Source organism: Salminus brasiliensis, chromosome 9 (assembly GCF_030463535.1).
Source record: "Salminus brasiliensis chromosome 9, fSalBra1.hap2, whole genome shotgun sequence".
Taxonomy (NCBI): domain Eukaryota; kingdom Metazoa; phylum Chordata; class Actinopteri; order Characiformes; family Bryconidae; genus Salminus; species Salminus brasiliensis.
In genome coordinates, this window is record NC_132886.1 from 40,625,730 (window position 1) to 40,643,807 (window position 18,078).

General features: G+C 44.0%; 1 protein-coding gene across 8 annotated transcripts in view; it reads left to right on the plus strand.

Annotated features, from left to right (window-relative positions):
- kmt2cb (lysine (K)-specific methyltransferase 2Cb) overlaps positions 1 to 18,078 on the plus strand; it is a 93,101-nt gene that overhangs the window by 7,352 nt on the left and 67,671 nt on the right. For all 8 annotated transcript variants that reach the window (XM_072688449.1, XM_072688451.1, XM_072688454.1 and 5 more), the window contains exons 3-5: positions 9,378 to 9,466; positions 12,045 to 12,189; positions 17,056 to 17,223. In XM_072688449.1, coding sequence (XP_072544550.1) covers positions 9,378 to 9,466; positions 12,045 to 12,189; positions 17,056 to 17,223 — 402 coding nt within the window. The remainder of the gene's footprint in view (positions 1 to 9,377; positions 9,467 to 12,044; positions 12,190 to 17,055; positions 17,224 to 18,078) is intronic.

Here is an 18,078-nt window from a genome sequence, read left to right on the forward strand (position 1 = left end):
ATTTCTGTAAAGCTGCTGGCGTTGGACACTGTTTGGTTTACAGCGTTCGGGTGTTTTTCTGTTTCTCTGTGGGTTTTACGTCCCCAAGGAAGGTTTTTCACTTTTGCTACAAATGAAATCACACAGTAAATAGGGTCCACTGCTAGTTCTGATTTCATGATCAGGCTACCACAAAGACTACTCGTGCTACAGCTGTGAATGCAAATTGTGGAGAACCTCATGTGGGAGCTGTGGCTGTTGGGTTAAAACCCTGGGCTCGAAGCTTGAAAGGGAAATGGTCAGTCAGAAATGCTAATGTGGCTAACAGTGAATGAAAGTGAATAGCCAGAAATTAGCATTATTCAAATGCAGGCATGCTAATTGCTGGTGACTGTCTTCCATTCTCTGTGGGACACGTCAGTGTGTCCGGTTGAGCTGCCCCTCACTGATGGTGCATGCTTTTATGGGGATTATGGAGTAACCTTTAGGTCCAGATTGAGGGCTTTTCAGTGTGAAAACCTCAATTTAAAGGAGCTTACTGACACCTGCTGATATGAAACTATGATTTAATTTCATCCAGCAGTTTTAATGAAGCAGTGCTTTACTGACTGATGGGGCGGTCAGATCTCAGTGGCCACGTGTTTCTCCAAAGGTTCTGTTGGAAAGGCCTGGTTCAGTTCTTCTATGTGTAAGAAGCTCCTGTACTCTTTTTCTGTACCACTTAGAACCTTTTTGACTTGGTGTATAATTTTTTTGGGAGATCACAAATCCAAATCCTAGCGTTTATAAGCCACGTGTTTGCTGATACTGCGAAAACCGTGGCTCATTAATATTGTACAGTAACTGTATTACAGTTTTATTTATTTATTTATTTATTCTAAAGTACACAATGTCCAAATGTTTGTGGACACCTCTTCTAATGGATGCATTCAGCTACTTTAAGCTGCACCCATTGCTGACACAGATGTGCAAATGCACACCAACACACACATACATAGCTTGTCTAGTCCCTATAGAGAATACTGCCAATTTACTGCCAATAAAATCTGACCAAGCAAAGCGGTTCTACTGTAGCATTGATGTTCTGGCTAGCACATCTGATATGGTTTTAATTACATAAGAAAGTAGAATCGTATTGGATCGGTATCGGACTGTACTTAACTGTACTTAAGTACTCTAATTGAGTCGGAGGGGCAAAATGATTGGGGACAGCAGTAGAAACATTATTTGACTTTGACTTGATACATGGTTCTGTACTAGACTAGTTTACAGACTACTACTAATTTGCCTAGCTACATCATGATATTTAAAGACATATTTTGACGTGTAGACAAAATGCACCAACAGAGAAAGAGTTTAAACACTGATATCCCAATACTGCCCCATACTGAGCACCGTAGTTGTCACTTAGTTTGTTGCACTATATTCAATTAAACAAGACTAATTATAGTCTTTAAAGCATAAACTGCTGCTGGACGTGGTGGGGAGCCGGAAAGCGCAGGGTGGAGCCATGCTTGGCCCTTTAGATTGGTCAGGCACCCAAACTCCCAAGCCCAGAGTGAAGCATGCAGTTGTTGAGTGTTTATTGAGCACTGATGATATCCGCCATACACACAGAAAAGCTGATTGTGGATCATGTTATGATATGTCACAATATGATAAAAATATTGTCATATTGCCCACCCTCATATATGAAGGTATGGCTCGGTTTGACCCGCCATCCTTTAAGATCCACAACAAAGTAAGCATCCAGACTTTTTTCTGTCCGGCTCTGAAGCAGTGGAACGAACTTCCCCTCGGTGTCCGAACGGCAGAGTCGCTCGCTGTCCTAAACGCAGGCTGAAGACCCTCCTCTTCCAAGAGTACTTGGGGGGTGGGGGGGAAGTGTAGTGTTGAGTATTGTGGTCTCTGTACTGACTTCTGTATTTAGTAGAGTCAAAGCTTAGAGGGTCTTTTGGGTCCTAGTTGAGTAGAAGCACAGTGAAGCACTGGAGAAGAGCTTCTGCTAAATGCCCATAATGTCCATGTGTTGTTAAGAGTTTTTATATATATATATATATATATATATATATACACTATTTTAATTGTGATTATTAATGTAAGAATTTGTTGTCAGCTAAGATCACATGGTCGTGACAGCCCGACTACTGCCGTAATCGATAGAGACAGGCCTAATGTGAAGTCTGTGTGTAAACACTGAGCTGTGAAGTCTTGTGTGGTAGCGCTTTCTCCTCTCTATCATACACACTTCAGCTAGCCATTAGTGAGCGGTGCAGCCTTTAGATCCTCCGTTTACCTGAGCAGAAATCTATACAGATCATTTAGCTTAGTCTTCAGAGGCGCCTTTTCAGGAGTGCGGCAGACGGTCTGTGAGCTGACCAGGATCCACGCTGCTTATAATGTCAGTCTCCTAGATCGTATCTGCACTGGCTTGTATGATCTGTGTTTCAGGCTACTATTGATTATATTCATAGGTATCGGAACACCTGCAGGAGATCATCTGGGACCGTTGTTGGTCAGGATGGTCGCACACACTTTTCGAGGTTTACAGCATTACAAGAGACCGTCTGATGCATCGTTTGGTGTATGATATGCACCTAGGCTTTCATCAGTATTGGTGGTACACTGTATGTCCAAATGTTTGTGGACACCCAGTTGCGCCTATTGCTGACACAGATGTGCAAATGCCTAGTAGTCCTCGTAGAGAAGTACCGGCGATGCTCCATCTGCTGGAAATAAGGCGGTGGCTCTCCTAGTGTTGGGGGCTTTGCTAGTGATAGGGTGACTTCACATGAATTGGATGGAAAATTAGGGAAAAAAATTAAATCATAATAAATAGAAGTGCCTATGCTTCACAATGCATGGTGTTACAGTTTTAACAGAGCAGGATCACGATTTTCCGAGGCATTGTCACAACCCTAGGGATTCACAAAAGCTTCAACGGCAGCTCCAGAGGCTCCTCTGCAGCAAAAGTCTTTTCTTAGTGTCTCTGCAGTTCGTTCAACTTTGCATCAGGTTTGTTCTTCCTGCAACAGTGAGTCATTTTCCACTTGTTGGCAGAAACGTGTCTCTTTAGGGACGTCTGAAGATACCCGAATCGTTTCGGTTTCAGCAGATATAGCCGTCAGAGAATCTCTGGTCGAATGACCTCTGTTGTAGAATTGCTGGCGCAAGGGTTAGTTAAGTACACGTCCTTTTCTGTTTATTGAGCTTTTTAGGTGGGCGGGACTTTAAATGTGGTGGCTCATTTCATATGGTATGGTGGTTTCCCCAAGTTAAAGAGGGAATGGACAAAAGTAATGGGACACCTGCTCGTTTATGGCTTCTTCCAAAGTCAAGGAGATAAAAAAAAGAGCTGTAACTGTCTCTACTGTCCAGAGTGGATGGCTTTATACTTTTTTTTTAATTTTATTTTTTTATTTTTTTTAAGTAACATTGTGATAAGAATTTGATTGCATATAGCAACAAGCATGTTAGTAAGGTCAGGATGTTTGAGGATGATCACCACCCCATCCTATCCCATTCAAAAGTACTGGATAGTGCCCCACCGCCATCATTCCACAGTTCTTCCACTGCTCCACAGCTTCTCAATGCTGGGGGGCTTTATACCCCTCTAGCCCACGCCTGGTTCATCAGTGTTTATCTGCTGCAGAATGTGTTCATTAGTTTTGTTGAATTAGTGAGATAATTAATTACACATTAAACGCTGCAAACTGGTCATTTTTACGAGTTACTCTGGTTACGTTGCAGAAGCTGTAGTGATTGCAGGCTGCTCCAGTCCATTCCCATAGTCCACTCCAGATCTTCACTCCCACCCGTGTGCTGGCACTACTTTGAACAACAGGGTTTTTTTTTTTTTCCCTCCCTCTCCATAGTGGGATCAGGGGGATAAGTTCTAGGGCTCTGGGCTTGGGGGGTTGGGTGCCCGACCAGTCTAAAGGGCCAAGCATGGCTCCACGTCCAGCAGCTTGTGCTTTATGAAGTGATTGGTTGTCTGATTGATTGGCCGGAAGCACGGCGCTGAACCTGGGAAGTGGGTTTGGTGGTCAGTAGAAGTTTAGGGCGGTTAGGATAGGATTGTGATAGAGATGATTGCAGTGGGTTAAAAGTAATAGTCTATTATGGGCTTAGTTTGATGCCTAGACCGTACTGTGGTTAGGATGGAGGACCTCAATGCTGGACAGCAGTGATGAATTTCAGCACTACTATATTTTCATACTAGAGAAACGGACCCAGTCTGATTTCTTTAAGGTGGTGGTGAATGGAATCAGGCGTCGGTTGCCATGACTACAACACAAATATAGCCAATATTTTATTTACCATCCAACCTACCAGTGAAGATACACAAGTGTTCTGAGTTTTATATATAATGATGATGATAAAGATGATGATAAAGATGATGATGGTAAAATAGTGAATAGAGAACCTCAACTAATCCAGTTCTCTTTAGGGACTACTTTCTGTAGCCGCACTACACCCTAAAGGCAGCATGTATCCCTCCACCATTTTAATGATCTGGTTTTAAAAGCAGGTTCTAGAGCCGAGCTCTTCTCAGAACTCTGGTAGAACAGTGTCTCAGGCATCAGGCAGCGTCTTCATCACCATTAGGTGAAGAACTTTCTGTGAGGAGCTTTTTTCATTAGAGCCGACACAGGAACGGTAAGTTTCTCCAGGACACAGAGTCTCACACCGAACCCACTCTGATTTACTTTATGTTTACATGTCAGCCGTTTAATTATGCAGATTTTTAAGAGCTGAGACCTTGTATAGCTATTTTGTGCTATTTATACAGACGGAGGGGAGCCCGAGCCAGGCATGGGTCTCTCTGTGTTGTCTCTGAACCCAGACAGAAGCTGATGTCTGTCTGGGAACATGATACATTTTTAATCTTGCGACTGCTACTTGCATCATGCCAGGGTTGGCTGCTTCGCTTGGCGTGCGCCAACGGTGCCAGTGTCCGTTCTGTCGCTGCGGCTGTTAAAGCGCTACTGGAACACGTGGCTTCGCGAATAAGTGCTGCGAGTGGTTTTGGCAAGAACCTGGTGATGTGATGTGCATCACTGTAGTGGAGTTATGATTCAGTATATTGTGGTTTATTGCGACATTGCAAACAATTTATATATCTTATCATATTTTAGGAAAACTCTCATAGTCTAAAAACACACCATCATATACATAAAAACTACGTTTACTTTTTATCCAATCAGAACTGTGGGATCTGAACACAACGCTGTCATCTAGCGGTCGAGGGGTAAATACAACACTAATTGAACCACTGTCTGCACCCAATCTTTACATCTAAACTACTAATAAACTTCAAATCGTACCGCGATACTTTGATATGTTGATACTAGTAGTGTGCGAAATTAATGACTCGAGCCAACTGAACACCTTCCCTGGGAGGTGTCGGAACTGTCTTGCTGAGCTACTTCGCTGTGTTTGCTTTGAGATTCCTCTGAATTCATACATGGGAGATCTGTAATTGCTGACCGGAAGAGGTAGTCCTTTGTGTGCTTGTTGATCAAATTAAAATGCTTGTATAATTTTCAGTTATATTTAGTTTTAGAAACAATAATAATAAAAATGTACAGTAACTTTAGTACTGTGATAAATATAAGAAATATATTAAAATAAATATTATAATAAAAATTAATAAATATTAACAGTGACACTCCAAATGGCACGCTTAGGTGTTTTTAGACAGTTTTTTGAATATTTAGTCAACAAAAATGTGTTGAGTTATAATTTACTGCTGTATATATAATTCACCTGTTTATCGTTATTTGTGTCCTAATTTTATCCCTCGAATTTAGATTTTTTCCTCAACTTTGTTCTCTACAGCTCTCCTAAAACCTCACTGTTTGATTTGTCCGCTTCGTAGCTTCCTTGCAAGTGAAGGCATGTGTTGGCTGGTGTGACTAAAAAAAAAAAAAAACTAGGTCCTACCATTAAGCACAAATGCGCTCTGAGAAGTGACGTTCAGAATTTCGCAATCGATCCACGGTTCGAATGGAGTTCTTCTGTGTGAAAGCAGACCCAGTGATTGAGGATCTCCCCCAAACAGCCCAGAATCAGACCTGGGTGTGAGCTTGTGTATTCGGGACAAGTGTGAAAACGGCCTTAGTGGAAGCTTGCGGTCGTTCTGGCTTTCCTTTAGGCAGTGCACTTTTCTGGTTGTGAATGTACTGTTATTTATTTGTGAGGTGGCCGAGTCTGATGGAACTGCAGGACTAAACTGATGGAGCGCTGCGCCACAGTGTGGAGAGGTGGTGTCCTGCTTTCAGTAACTTTTCAGTTGACTTTAATAGTAGAGGTCTAAATTTCAGCCATTGTGATGGTTTAGGAAAGCACAGTTTGCCTCAGTTTGAGTGTTTAGGTGTGATTCGGAGTTCATTTTAGAAATAGTAGACTCTGTTTCCACAGTAGAATTTTTATTTATTTTATTTGTAAAGCCTGAGAATTTCATTTTGAAAAAAGTTAGTTAGTTAATTAATTAATTAATATTTTTTCTTGTTTTAATTTCCTATAACTAATCGGCTAAGGAGAAACTGAAGCCTCTTCTGGCTCCGACTGTTTTACACACCTTGCTCAGGTATGCTCAGCCTGCGTGTGCTATATTAGGAAGCTGAGCTAATGAAACTGTGTTTGTAAGAAACTGGTGTATGTTGGCAGTGCCATGGTAACGGGCATCAGACTGCAGTGTTGCTGGAGGCAGCCCTGTGTGTGCAGTAGCCTGTCAGAGTGATGCTGAAACACCAGCTCCTGAGCGAGAGAGAGAGAGAGAGAGAGAGAGCGAGGTTGAGCTAGTGTTGATCAATATATCCACACACTCAGACACTCGTCACCTCACCGTCGGTAGAGATGAATGTGGCATCGCCATCGACACGTCGTATAGATTTAATTGGTTTTTAATTAGAGGAAGGCCTTTCATGAGGAGTTCAGCTTTCTCATATTAGGATGAATAAGGGTTCTATATGGTACTGCTAAAATGTTCTTGGGTTCTTTGGTAGTGCCATATAGTCCTCTTGTTTTTAGAGGTTCTGTAAAGAACCGTCCAAAGATGCATAAAGACCATTTTTAACGAACAAAGAACCCTTCTTTAGAGGAAGGGGAGGTTCTTCAAGCGTTCCTCTAAAAAGTAATGCATTTTTAAAGAGTTTAAGCTTAATATGTGTAAATTATGAACCAGAGCAAACAGTCTTTAATTAGTTTTGGTCTATATTTGATCTAGAACAGTTCTGTGAACCATCACAACCACTATGAAAACATTGTCTACCTCGGTTAGCCATCGTCTGCCTATTATATCTGCAGTGGCAATCATCGGGGTCCAAGCACTGTTCACTTTTACGATGCCAGTATGGTATAAATAATGAACAGTGTTTTAGACTAGCTTTATTAATAGTAAATTTGGGATGTCAAAAGTTTTTGTACACATTGGACATACCACTATGAGCGCACGTTAGCCACTGCCTGCAAATTATATCTTAAGGTGCAATCATCGGGGTCCAAGCACTGCTCAATGTTATGAAGCCAACAGGGCACATTAGGCCTTAGTTTAGTGAGCGACAGAAACTGTACATTCATTATACTTGACTATGTAGACTCCTTGTTTTAAAGGCACTATAAAGAACCATCTGTGAGATGCACATTTAAGTACATTTAATCTCAGTTTAACAAGCAGAGTACCGCTTTTGCATTCAATTATAAACAAGCTTTCCACTGTGAGAGCAGGTTAGCCACAATCTACATATTACATCTAAAGTGGCACTTATTGGGTCCAGTCGCTGTTAGGAAGCTTGCCCGGCAAAAATGATTTTAGGTATTATTTAAAGCAAATTTGGGGTTTGTACACATTGGACCTTTAGTTTAATGAGCAACATAAACAATACATTGATTAAAAAGTGACTATATAGACCCCTTGTTTTAAAAGGTTCTGTAAAGAACCGTTTAGAAGATGTGTAAGGAACCAATTAAACAGGCAAAGAACCATTCAGGCTTTCAAAACGCTCAGAGTTCTGGTTCTGTATAGTTTACTACTTTTATAAACTTTAACAACAAAGAACTTTTGAGGAACCTCTTTTTGTTTCATAAAGTTTAGATGTGCTCTTATGTGCAAATTATGAACCAGAGCAAACAGCTTTCCTTTAGTTTTGGTCTGAATTTGATGTAGAACAGTTGTTACCATTACCAGTTCATAACCACTACTAGAGCAGGTTAGCCGCCGTCTATAAATTACATCAGAAGTGGCAATCATCAGGGTCCAAGCACTGTTCGACTCGCACTAATATTTCACCAATGATGGGCAGTGTCTTAGACTGGCCTTATTAATAGTAGTGGTTTGGGGTGTTAACATTTGACCTTATGAGTTTAGTGATCCTCAGAACCAGTTGTTGGGTATTTGTATAGGTGTTAAACTCAGTGAAATGAATGAATTCCACAGTAAAAGGGATGCGGTAGCCATCACTGTGCGGCCTAAATGAGCGCTAACCCATTTCTGTTTTACGTGCTCTGAACCAAATTGGCAAGCCATATGATCAGTTTACTGTTCAATATCATGAAGTTTAAGTAAAGCAATGCTTTGAAAGAGCTGACTGCACCAAATATCTGCCCAAGTAAGACGGATACATTGTCCAAAAGACTAAAACTGGACTTCAGAGGCGTGGAATAAAATCCTCGACATGTTCAGCCTCCTCACGATGCTCAGAACTGTTTGCTGACGCTCCCGCCCAGGAGGTTCGGTTGCAAGACACTTCCACATGTTTGAATCCCCTCTTTCTGCGTGCGTTGAAGGGGAAAGTAGTTTTGCACTGCGAAATCTAGGCAACTTCAGGAATTTGCTGAAGTCGTGAGCTGATGGAGCCGCTGATAAAGTTGCGTTTTCTTTTACTGGCTTGTCAGAAAAGCGAAAATACGTCTGAATGGAAACCCGGCTGGTGACTCACTCAGCCCTGCTGGGCCGCGGGTCGCTGCTTGTCTCGACGGCAGCATTAAAATATGAGAGCACATTAAGTTCTTAGTTTGCTCCTGCTGTGTTTTTTTTTTTTTTTTGCGGGAATGACGGTGGTTTATATTGGTTATCTGATGCTCTTATCCAGAGCGATGACATATAAATGATGATGTTCCACAGGTAGGTGAATTTAAGGTTAAGAGTCTTACCCAAGAACTCTTATTGGTGTAGACTGGTGTGCTTGCTTGGCGGGGGAATCGAACCCCAATCGGACCTGGGAAAGGCAGTGTTGTTATCCGCTACGCTGCACCATAAAAACACTATAAAACCTGTATAGTTTCATTTACGTTCCCGCCTGGAAATAAAAAGACAGCGCAGAATCTTCATGTTTATTTGCTGGATTTGAGTTACTCCTGATTGTGATCTAACTGTCTCTCTCTTTCTGTCTCAGGAGTCGAGGTCGGGGGAAGGCTGTGGTTGAAGATGAGGACAGTGCGGACGGGATGGAGGCGGCAGAGTCTGGAAGCACACAGGAACCAGGTGAGTGTGGAACTATGACTCTTCTTTTTCGTCATTCCTGTAAGGATGTGTGTTGTAGCCAACTATCCATAACAAAGGAACCGCTGGAAGCAACAACTGAAGGGGAGAAATGGCAAATCTCGAATAGGGTTGGTGGTGGCGCTGGAGTTAGACGATTAAAATTGGACAGAAATTTGATTGATTATCAAAACAAAATAGCAGAGGAAAACCTGATGTGTATTTCTGTGTGGGATAAGCAACCGAGGCTGCCTTTCCAGATACGCTGGCAGAAACGAGCGGTCCGCTGATGAGGTCTTTCAGTGTGTAATTTAGTGTAGTTGGTTTGTTATGTCAAATGAGAGAAGATGCTTTGCACCAGAGCCCTGGTTGTATCTGGGTTGTATCCTGAGAAAATGTAGCCACATGCGTTTACCATGGGTAGTCAAATCTGGGTTAGTTAGACTACAATCTGATTGCTATGTAAGACAGAACGTACAGAATTCCCCTGTATAGCAGCAGCTACGGGGCAGTGGTGGCTCAGTGGGTCCAGCACCGGGCTATTGGTGACAGGGTTGTGGGTTCGATAACCAGGCCATTGTGATGGGCCACTGTTAGGCCTTTTGAGCAAGACCCTTCACCCTCTCTGCTCCCAGGTGCTGCAGTGATGGTTCACTGATGCTCACTGTTCACTGTGTGTGTTTAAACACTAGTGTGTGTGTGTGTGTGTGTGTGTGTGTGTGTGTGTGTGTGTGTGTGTGTGTGTGTGTGTGTGGTTCACTGCACGGAAGGGTTTAAGGCAGAGGCCATATTCCATCTGTGTCCAACACTAACGTTGAATATGGTTGTCTTGTGTTGTCATGGGGTTTTGGTTCTACTGGGGTACGTGATACGTTTACACTGCTATAGTAAAATACAATATTCTGATGTTTAAAAACTGCTGTGTCTGTCTAGTACACAGCCAAATAAGCTCATCCCACATGTGCACAGTGTGTGCTGTGGTGTTTATCCCGCTAGCTGACTTACCATAAGCCTGGATGACCGGCTACGAGTCCAAACACCTCGCCTTTCTGTTCCCAGTACCGTCTGTAGACAGTTCTTTATAGGAGAAATGTTTTAAATATGGTTCTGTCGCATCGGGAATGAGTCCACTACTATTCCCAAAGAGTCGAAGAAGCCTATTCGTTCCAAAATCGGTGCAGGTGAATCGCCAGGTTGTCTGCCCCCCCCCACCCACACCCATCCCCCCCTCGGCCAAACTTAACCCCAAACTGCCAGAGCGTCGTATATTATTGCCTCTCTCACCACCACTCTCCCCTCCTACCGCCCCCTCTCTCGCCTCCACTCTCTCTCTCTGCTACACCTCCTAAACCCCCCCCCCTTCCCCTCCTCTTCCCCATTAGTTTATTCTTCCAGCCTCCTCCCCTCCCCCTCGGCCTCCGAGCGCCGCACTGAACCAGCCGGGCCTTTTCCACCGTAAACAAAATCACAACTTGGAGGCCTGAATTGATTTTTTTTTTTCTCTCCCCCCTCCTCTCCACCGCCCCACCCCCCCCATCCCCCAGCCCAGCCGTGCAGCCGCTCTGACTCAACGCTCCGGCTGCAGAGGAGGGGCTTTTTCAGAGGCTTGCCAGCGAGCAGTCCTCCAGCAGGATTGATGAGTTTTTTTTCTGCTGGGCTCCACGCCGCTCCACTCTTAGACTCTAATTGAAAGGATTTGACTCCAGCCACAGCGCTGCCGTCGGGATACCCTCTCTCTCTCCTCTCTCTCAATCCATCTCTCTCGCTCTCAGGGCGAGATTGAGGTAAAGTGGGAGGCAGCAGAAGCCTAATGTGCTGAAAGCCTTTTAAAATCTCATCTTGCGCTTTTTTCCCCTCCTCTCCTCCATTCCGAACTGCTGGCTGGATTTGGCGGCCTGTCACGTGACGGCTGCTTCGGTGCAGTGGTGTCGAGTTGAGTGTGCGTTTTTTGCTGATGTTGGTCAGATGTTGACCGCTCTAGATGATGTTGGCCAGATGTTGACCGCTCTAGCTGATGTTGACTAGATGATGGCTGCTCTAGTTGATGATGTCAATGTTTTTCCCTCTAGTTGATGTTGGTCAGATGTTGACCGCTCTAGCTGATGTTGACTAGATGTTTATCTCTAGCTGATGTTGGTCAGATGTTGACCGCTCTAGCTGATGTTGACTAGATGTTTATCTCTAGCTGATGTTGGTCAGATGTTGACCGCTCTAGCTGATGTTGACTAGATGTTTATCTCTAGCTGATGTTGGTCAGATGTCGGCCGCTCTAGCTGATGTTGTCAATGTTTTCCCCTCTAGTTGATGTTGGCCAGATGTTAACTGCTCTACCTGATGTTGGCTTAGCTGTTTATCCCTCTAACTGATGTTCATCACTCTAACACTGCCAGTTCCTTTCCGCTGTTTTTAAATTATTATTCATATTTTTAAGTGTTTATCTGTGTTCTGACTGATGCTCAGCTAGGTGTTTTCACTTCATGAGAATTTTAAGTTCTGGAAATATGTGCGTGTGTGTTAGAGAACAGGTTAATTGAAGTTGTTCCTCTGTATTGGATTATATATATCTTCCCCTCTCTTTCAGACTGTAAAGGTCAGCCAGAGGACTCTGAGGGCGGCACTGCAGTGTCGTTGCTTGGTGGAGAGGAAGAGGAGCAGCCTTCGTCGCCGACCGTTTCTCCACGCTCAGAGGCAGAAACATCGTCAGCTTGTGGAGGAGCTCCGAGCAGGTCAGAGCCTTGCACTGCACTGACTCACTTCCTCGCGGGGGAGGAGAGCGTGTGAGCATTTAAAAGTGTGTATTGGAGTTTGTGAATGAGAGACGTTAGCGGTGTGTTTCAGACTAAGGACCTTTCTGACCCCCTCTGTCTGCTTCGGTGCAGCAGGGATCAGAAGAGCTCTCAGCGAGGGGCTGGAGATTGTTTAATTCCCCTGCACCTTTAAAATGTAGGATAGAGATCCTTTAAGTGGACATAAGCAGCAGTTGTACATGTTTCTGTGCTCGGTAATGCAGATACGGTCCTTTTGGGAGCCAGATTTTAGAACCTACAGAGGGTCCTGAGCTCTTACACTAATTGAACCCTGGTCTGTTGTGCTGATGAATACCTTAGCACTGCTTATCTACTTCCTAGCAGCCTCCTGAGCTGACATAGCAACTTGTTAATGGCACCCTACCTACTACCTTGCAATGCCCCAGCAACCACCTCGGTAACCCTAGGACCACCATAACAGTGTTACCACCTTGATTTTCATAGCAAACACTTAGCAACATACTAGCAACCACCCGAGCTAACATGGCGAATATTTAACAGCACCCTTCCAACCACGTACCAAACACCCAGCCACCACCTGGAATACCTGAGCACCACCATAGCAGTGTCCTAGTGCTACACTTAGCAAAATTCTTTGCAACCACCAGAGGTGGCATAGCAACTAGTAAATAGCAGTGCACTTGACACCTTGATTGTTAGAGCGAACGCATACCTTCCTAGCAACCATCAGAGGTAGCATAGCAACCACCAGATTGAATGTCACAGCCGCTAGTAAACCGCACCCTACCAAATGCCTAGCAAACATATACCTCCATCCTAGCAACCAAAATAAGACCTGGATCCTTTAAGTGAATTTGAGCACAAGTTTCACATGTAACACCCCTACAGCCACCTAGTAACACCTGGGCAACCACAGGAAACACTTTAGCAACTGCATTGTTACATAATAACAGCCTAGCGGCCTTATGACCACTTAGAAACACCCCTGCAGCCACCTAGTAACTCCACTGCAGCCACCTGGGACCCTCATTTTAGAACCCAGACGCAGCAGAGTGTTGGAGAAGGCTTCTTTGCCATTAAAGCCGGTCTCCCTGAAGCTAGCCGCACTCTCTCGGTCTTCTGCCCAGCCTCTTTGCATATATACGTTATAAAAGTGTGTGTTTTTATTCCGTGCAGGCATTGCTGTAGTAAATGTGTAAAGTGCTCTGTGCTACTAATGACCTTAAATGGCTGTTTTCAAGGTATGTTTCTCCATTAGCTGCTCAGTTTAAATGGGAGACTACAGAATGTATTATTCATTATTAAATGATTCAAATTAAATAACGTCTGTGTGCCGCCAGTGTCAAAATCAGCGCCTTCAATTATCACAGTTTATCAAGAACCACGCGAAGGCTTTAAATGTCAGCGGGGGGTTAATGCACAACTGTACACTGCGCTGGGTGCACGCTTTGTACCGTGTCTGTGGGGGGCGGGGTGGTGTGGGGTGGGGGGGTCTTATGTGTTTTTCTTAGTGTGTAGAATGGGCTTGTGCTGGATAGGCTTGCTAGGGATGGCATACAGACTGACGCAGGATCATGGGATTTTATATTAAAGGGCCCGGATCAAGAACAAACAGGTTAGAGATCGAACAGGCTCTTTTCTGATTGGCTGCCCTCTACTGTGCCTCAAGCAAATATCGTCTCTGTTTGAAATACTGTGCACTCTCCAGTCCAATCACAGCTTCTGAAGAGTCCACGCGTCCAAAACGAGCTCATCCTCTCTTTGTAGCCTCATACCTTTTAAGAGACACCCTTGCAACCATCTAGTGACACCCTGGCAACCACATGGAACACTTTAGCAACTGCCTTGCAGCCTCATAACCACCTAGTAGCACCATTGCTTCCACCTAGTAACACCCCTTCAACCATCTAGTGACACCATGGCAACCACATTGAACACATTAGTAACTGCATTGTTGCATAGTAACAGCCTAGCACCCCCATAACCACCTAGTAGCACCATTGCTTCCACCTAGTAACACCCCTTCAACCATCTAGTGACACCATGGCAACCACATGGAACACTTTAGCAACTGCATTGTTGCATAATAACAGCCTAGCACCCCCATGACCACCTAGTAACACTCTTGCTGCCACCTAGTAACACCCCTGCAACCATTTAGTGACACCTTGGCAACCACATGGAACACTTTAGCAACTGCATTGTTGCATAGTAACAGCCTAGCACCCCTATAACCATCTGGTAGCACCTTTGCTGCCACCTAGTAACGCCCCTGCAACCAGCTAGTGACACCTTGGCAACCACATGGAACACTTTAGCAACTGCACTGTTGCATAGTAACAGCCTAGCACCCCCATGACCACCTAGTAACACTCTTGCTGCCACCTAGTAACACCCCTGCAACCATTTAGTGACACCCTGGCAACCACATGGAACACTTTAGCAACTGCATTGTTGCATAGTAACAGCCTAGCAGCCTCATAACCACTAAGCAACATCCTTTCAGCCATCTAGTAACACCCTGGCAACCAAATGGAACACTGTATTATATAGTTACATAGTAAAAGCCCAGCAAGCTCATAACCTTTTAGTTACACCACTGCAGCAGCCTAGTAACACCCTAGCAACCACAGACTTTAGAGCCTTAACTCTAAAGACACTCTCTGAGCTGCTGCACTGATTCCAGACAGTGTGTGCACTTGTGAGGGGGGGGCGAGAGACATTAAGAAAGAGGTAGAAAAAGAGAGAGAGGGATTTTGTTCTTCTCCAAACAGTGCAGTCTCTGATGAGCTCGTGTGTTTGCTCATGCTCTCTGCTGCATGTGTCTAAATACACTGCAGACTGTTGCACGTGTGCGTTTGTTCACTGTTGTTTATTTATTAACCCCACAACACACACACACACTGCGATATGAGAGCAGATAAAGGCCATAGGTAAATCCGAGTGTACTCTGTGAGTGTGTGTGTGTGTGTGTCAGACTGACTGCTGTGTGGATGAAAGCTGATGAATTAAGGATTGGACGCGTATCTGGAGACCTTATTAGCAGCCTCTTTTTTTTTTTCTGCTTCCACACCCAACCCAACGTCTTTATTTATTTATTTATTTATTCATTCATTCATTCATTCTGATCCTCCTCCCCATCTCTCCTTCTGCAGCCTCCCATAACACACACTCTACTCAGCTCAGTGGAATGATTTCAGCTTGCTGAGAGCTAGAATTGATCCGATAAATAGTAAAGGTATTTTTTTCATTGCTGGACCAGCAGTGCCCACCGTTCTTGCGCAATTCTGGAAAGTTCAGCTTGTAAACTTTCAGCCCGAACCGCTTTCGTGTTTGTAAGTGGAGGAGGAGATGATGTGAATTTGGGGCTAAATTTAATGAGATGCAGGCGTTTGTCTGGGTTTGTTTTTTTAAAGGCCAGACCGATATCATCGCCTTGGTGACGATACCAATGCAAATTCATTTTAGAGGCCTTAATTTTTTGACCGCTGATAAAATTGGCCAAAATAATTGGTAATTGAATGAATACAGTATTGAGAGTATTATTAGTTCATTATTGGTTCATTAGTAAAGACAACGGTTCTAGATACAGTCACACCAAATCAAACAACCATTGGAATGAATGACAAAAATGCTTCTATACACAAAACTTGTTAGGATCTCATTAGAGTTGTTAAATCGGTGAGGTACTGCTGAGTGTCCAGTCCTGTTTTGCACAAAAAAATGACACTTTTTGAAAGCGGATGAAATTAGCTGGTATAATTGAACATTTAGGTAATACTTTATTTATACTTCTGTTACTACACCTTAAAAAAAGGTTTAGAATGAATAGGAAGTGTAGCTGTGACAGCAAATTATCTAAATATTATCATAACCTCTTATGTAGTATTTTTGAAGCACAAATCAAACAGGAAGTTGAATTTAATGTTTAGGGTTCTATTAAATCTAAGCCTCAACGTAAACCTTAGTCATTAACTTGAAACCGAAGGTGAGGTTTGAATTTTGTGGGAGTTTTTTTTTGTGTGTGTGTGTGTGTGTGTGTGTGTGTGTGTGTGTGTGTGTGTGTGTGTGTGTGTGTTTGCTGTGTTTTTCACTGGATTGTTGCCAATATCGCTAAAACCAGGGATCCTCAATATTGCCTGATATTATCAGCAGACCAATGTATCGTTCAGGCTCTGATGGCTTTGAAGGAGAAAGCTCCAGAACAGCTCAGTAGTACAGACTCAAACCTGTCAGCATTATTTGTGTAACCGACTGTTTATTAATTATCATGTCAACATTTTAGGAGAAGAAAAATGTGAAATATAATATATATAAAAAATAATTATTATTTTTTTATATTAAACCAAATAGAGCCTTAGCTGCCAGGACTACTGTTCTGTTAAGTCGTTTAACACAGACCTACACCCTAACTTTCCCCCAAAACCCTGACCGAGTTTCTTATTGTAGTCAGGATGGTGTTTTGTGTTTGGTGCTTTAGTGTCTGGACTATTTGCCAATTATGGGCAGAACTAATGAAGCTGACTATTAATTGTCATTTTTATATTCATTGAGTCAAAACATCTAAACGTCTACACTCTTAAAAGGGTTCTTAAGGGGTTCTTTTGTAAAGGTCAGTGGTATGACCACAGAACCATTGGAAGGGTGCTGCTGCTCTGTAATGGAAAACCTGGTAGATGATCCTTAAATGAACTTTGAGGAAAAATGGAATATTCTAGATTAAACAGAACGAAGAGAACCCTTTATAGAACCGAATTTGAGTAGAGAGGGTTAATCACTGTGAGATTTCTGATGTAAATGTGTGTGTGTGTGTTTCTCCTGCAGTGAGCAGCTGTGTGCACTCTGTTACTGTGGTGCTCGCAGTCTGCTCGGTCAGGGCGAGCTGAAGCTCTTCAAGGCCACGCCGGGCTTCCAGGCCAGAACGGAGGGATGCAACCATGACGACAAGACTGCGGCTGCCAGCCAATCAGGGAGGAGCAAGGGCCCAGAGAGGTGAGGCGATTGGTGGGGAGCAGACAGGGCTGTTGGGTTTGGTTCGGGGAGCTGGTCAGCTGAGACGAGCACAGGGGGGAGTTTGCTGGAGCTCTTGGGTTTGAACTGATGGATCTTGTCATTTAACTCTGGCAGACTGTGTGTGTGTGTGTGTGTGTGTGTGTGTGTGTGTGTGTGTGTGAGAGAGACTAGAGCTCATTCCTGGATCAAATCCTGGATAATAAATGATTATGCTAACCTATAATATATATATGTAGCTGGCCAGACGTCGGCCGCTCTGGCTGGTGTCGGCCAGGCGTCGGCCGCTCTGGCTGGTGTCGGCCAGGCGTCGGCCGCTCTGGCTGGTGTCGGCTAATCCGAAATGTCTCCTCTTGTAGGAGACGTCTTCATCTGCTAGCTCTGTTTGCTAACTAGCTTATTTGAACAGAGGCAGCATTTGTTACTCAGCCCACATGAAAACCTACTGATAATTTGTGCTCCAGCGCTGAGTTTACAGCTCTAAACGTGGCGGATTGTGGTTGGGTTTTATTTATAAACCAGTTATTTGCTGGATAACTCTTACGGACACTCGTAGTAGATGGTAGTAGAGTACAATCTTTCTCACACAAAGAACACTAGAGTGTGCTCCGGACGCTCTGACGGCTCCATCTCTTTCCGCATGCTTTTCCAGCATGCTCCGTGTTCGCCTGTGATTAGCCAGCAGCCATGTGAAGTCCCACAGGGCGAGATGTGAGCGGCCGGGCCCAGCGTGAGCTAGGCCCAACAAAGGGCCCTCCCCGGCCTCCCTTGGACAGCTGCCTAATTTGTCTCGGCTCTTTGGAGCCAATCAAGCGTCTCCCAGGGGCCTCAGTGACG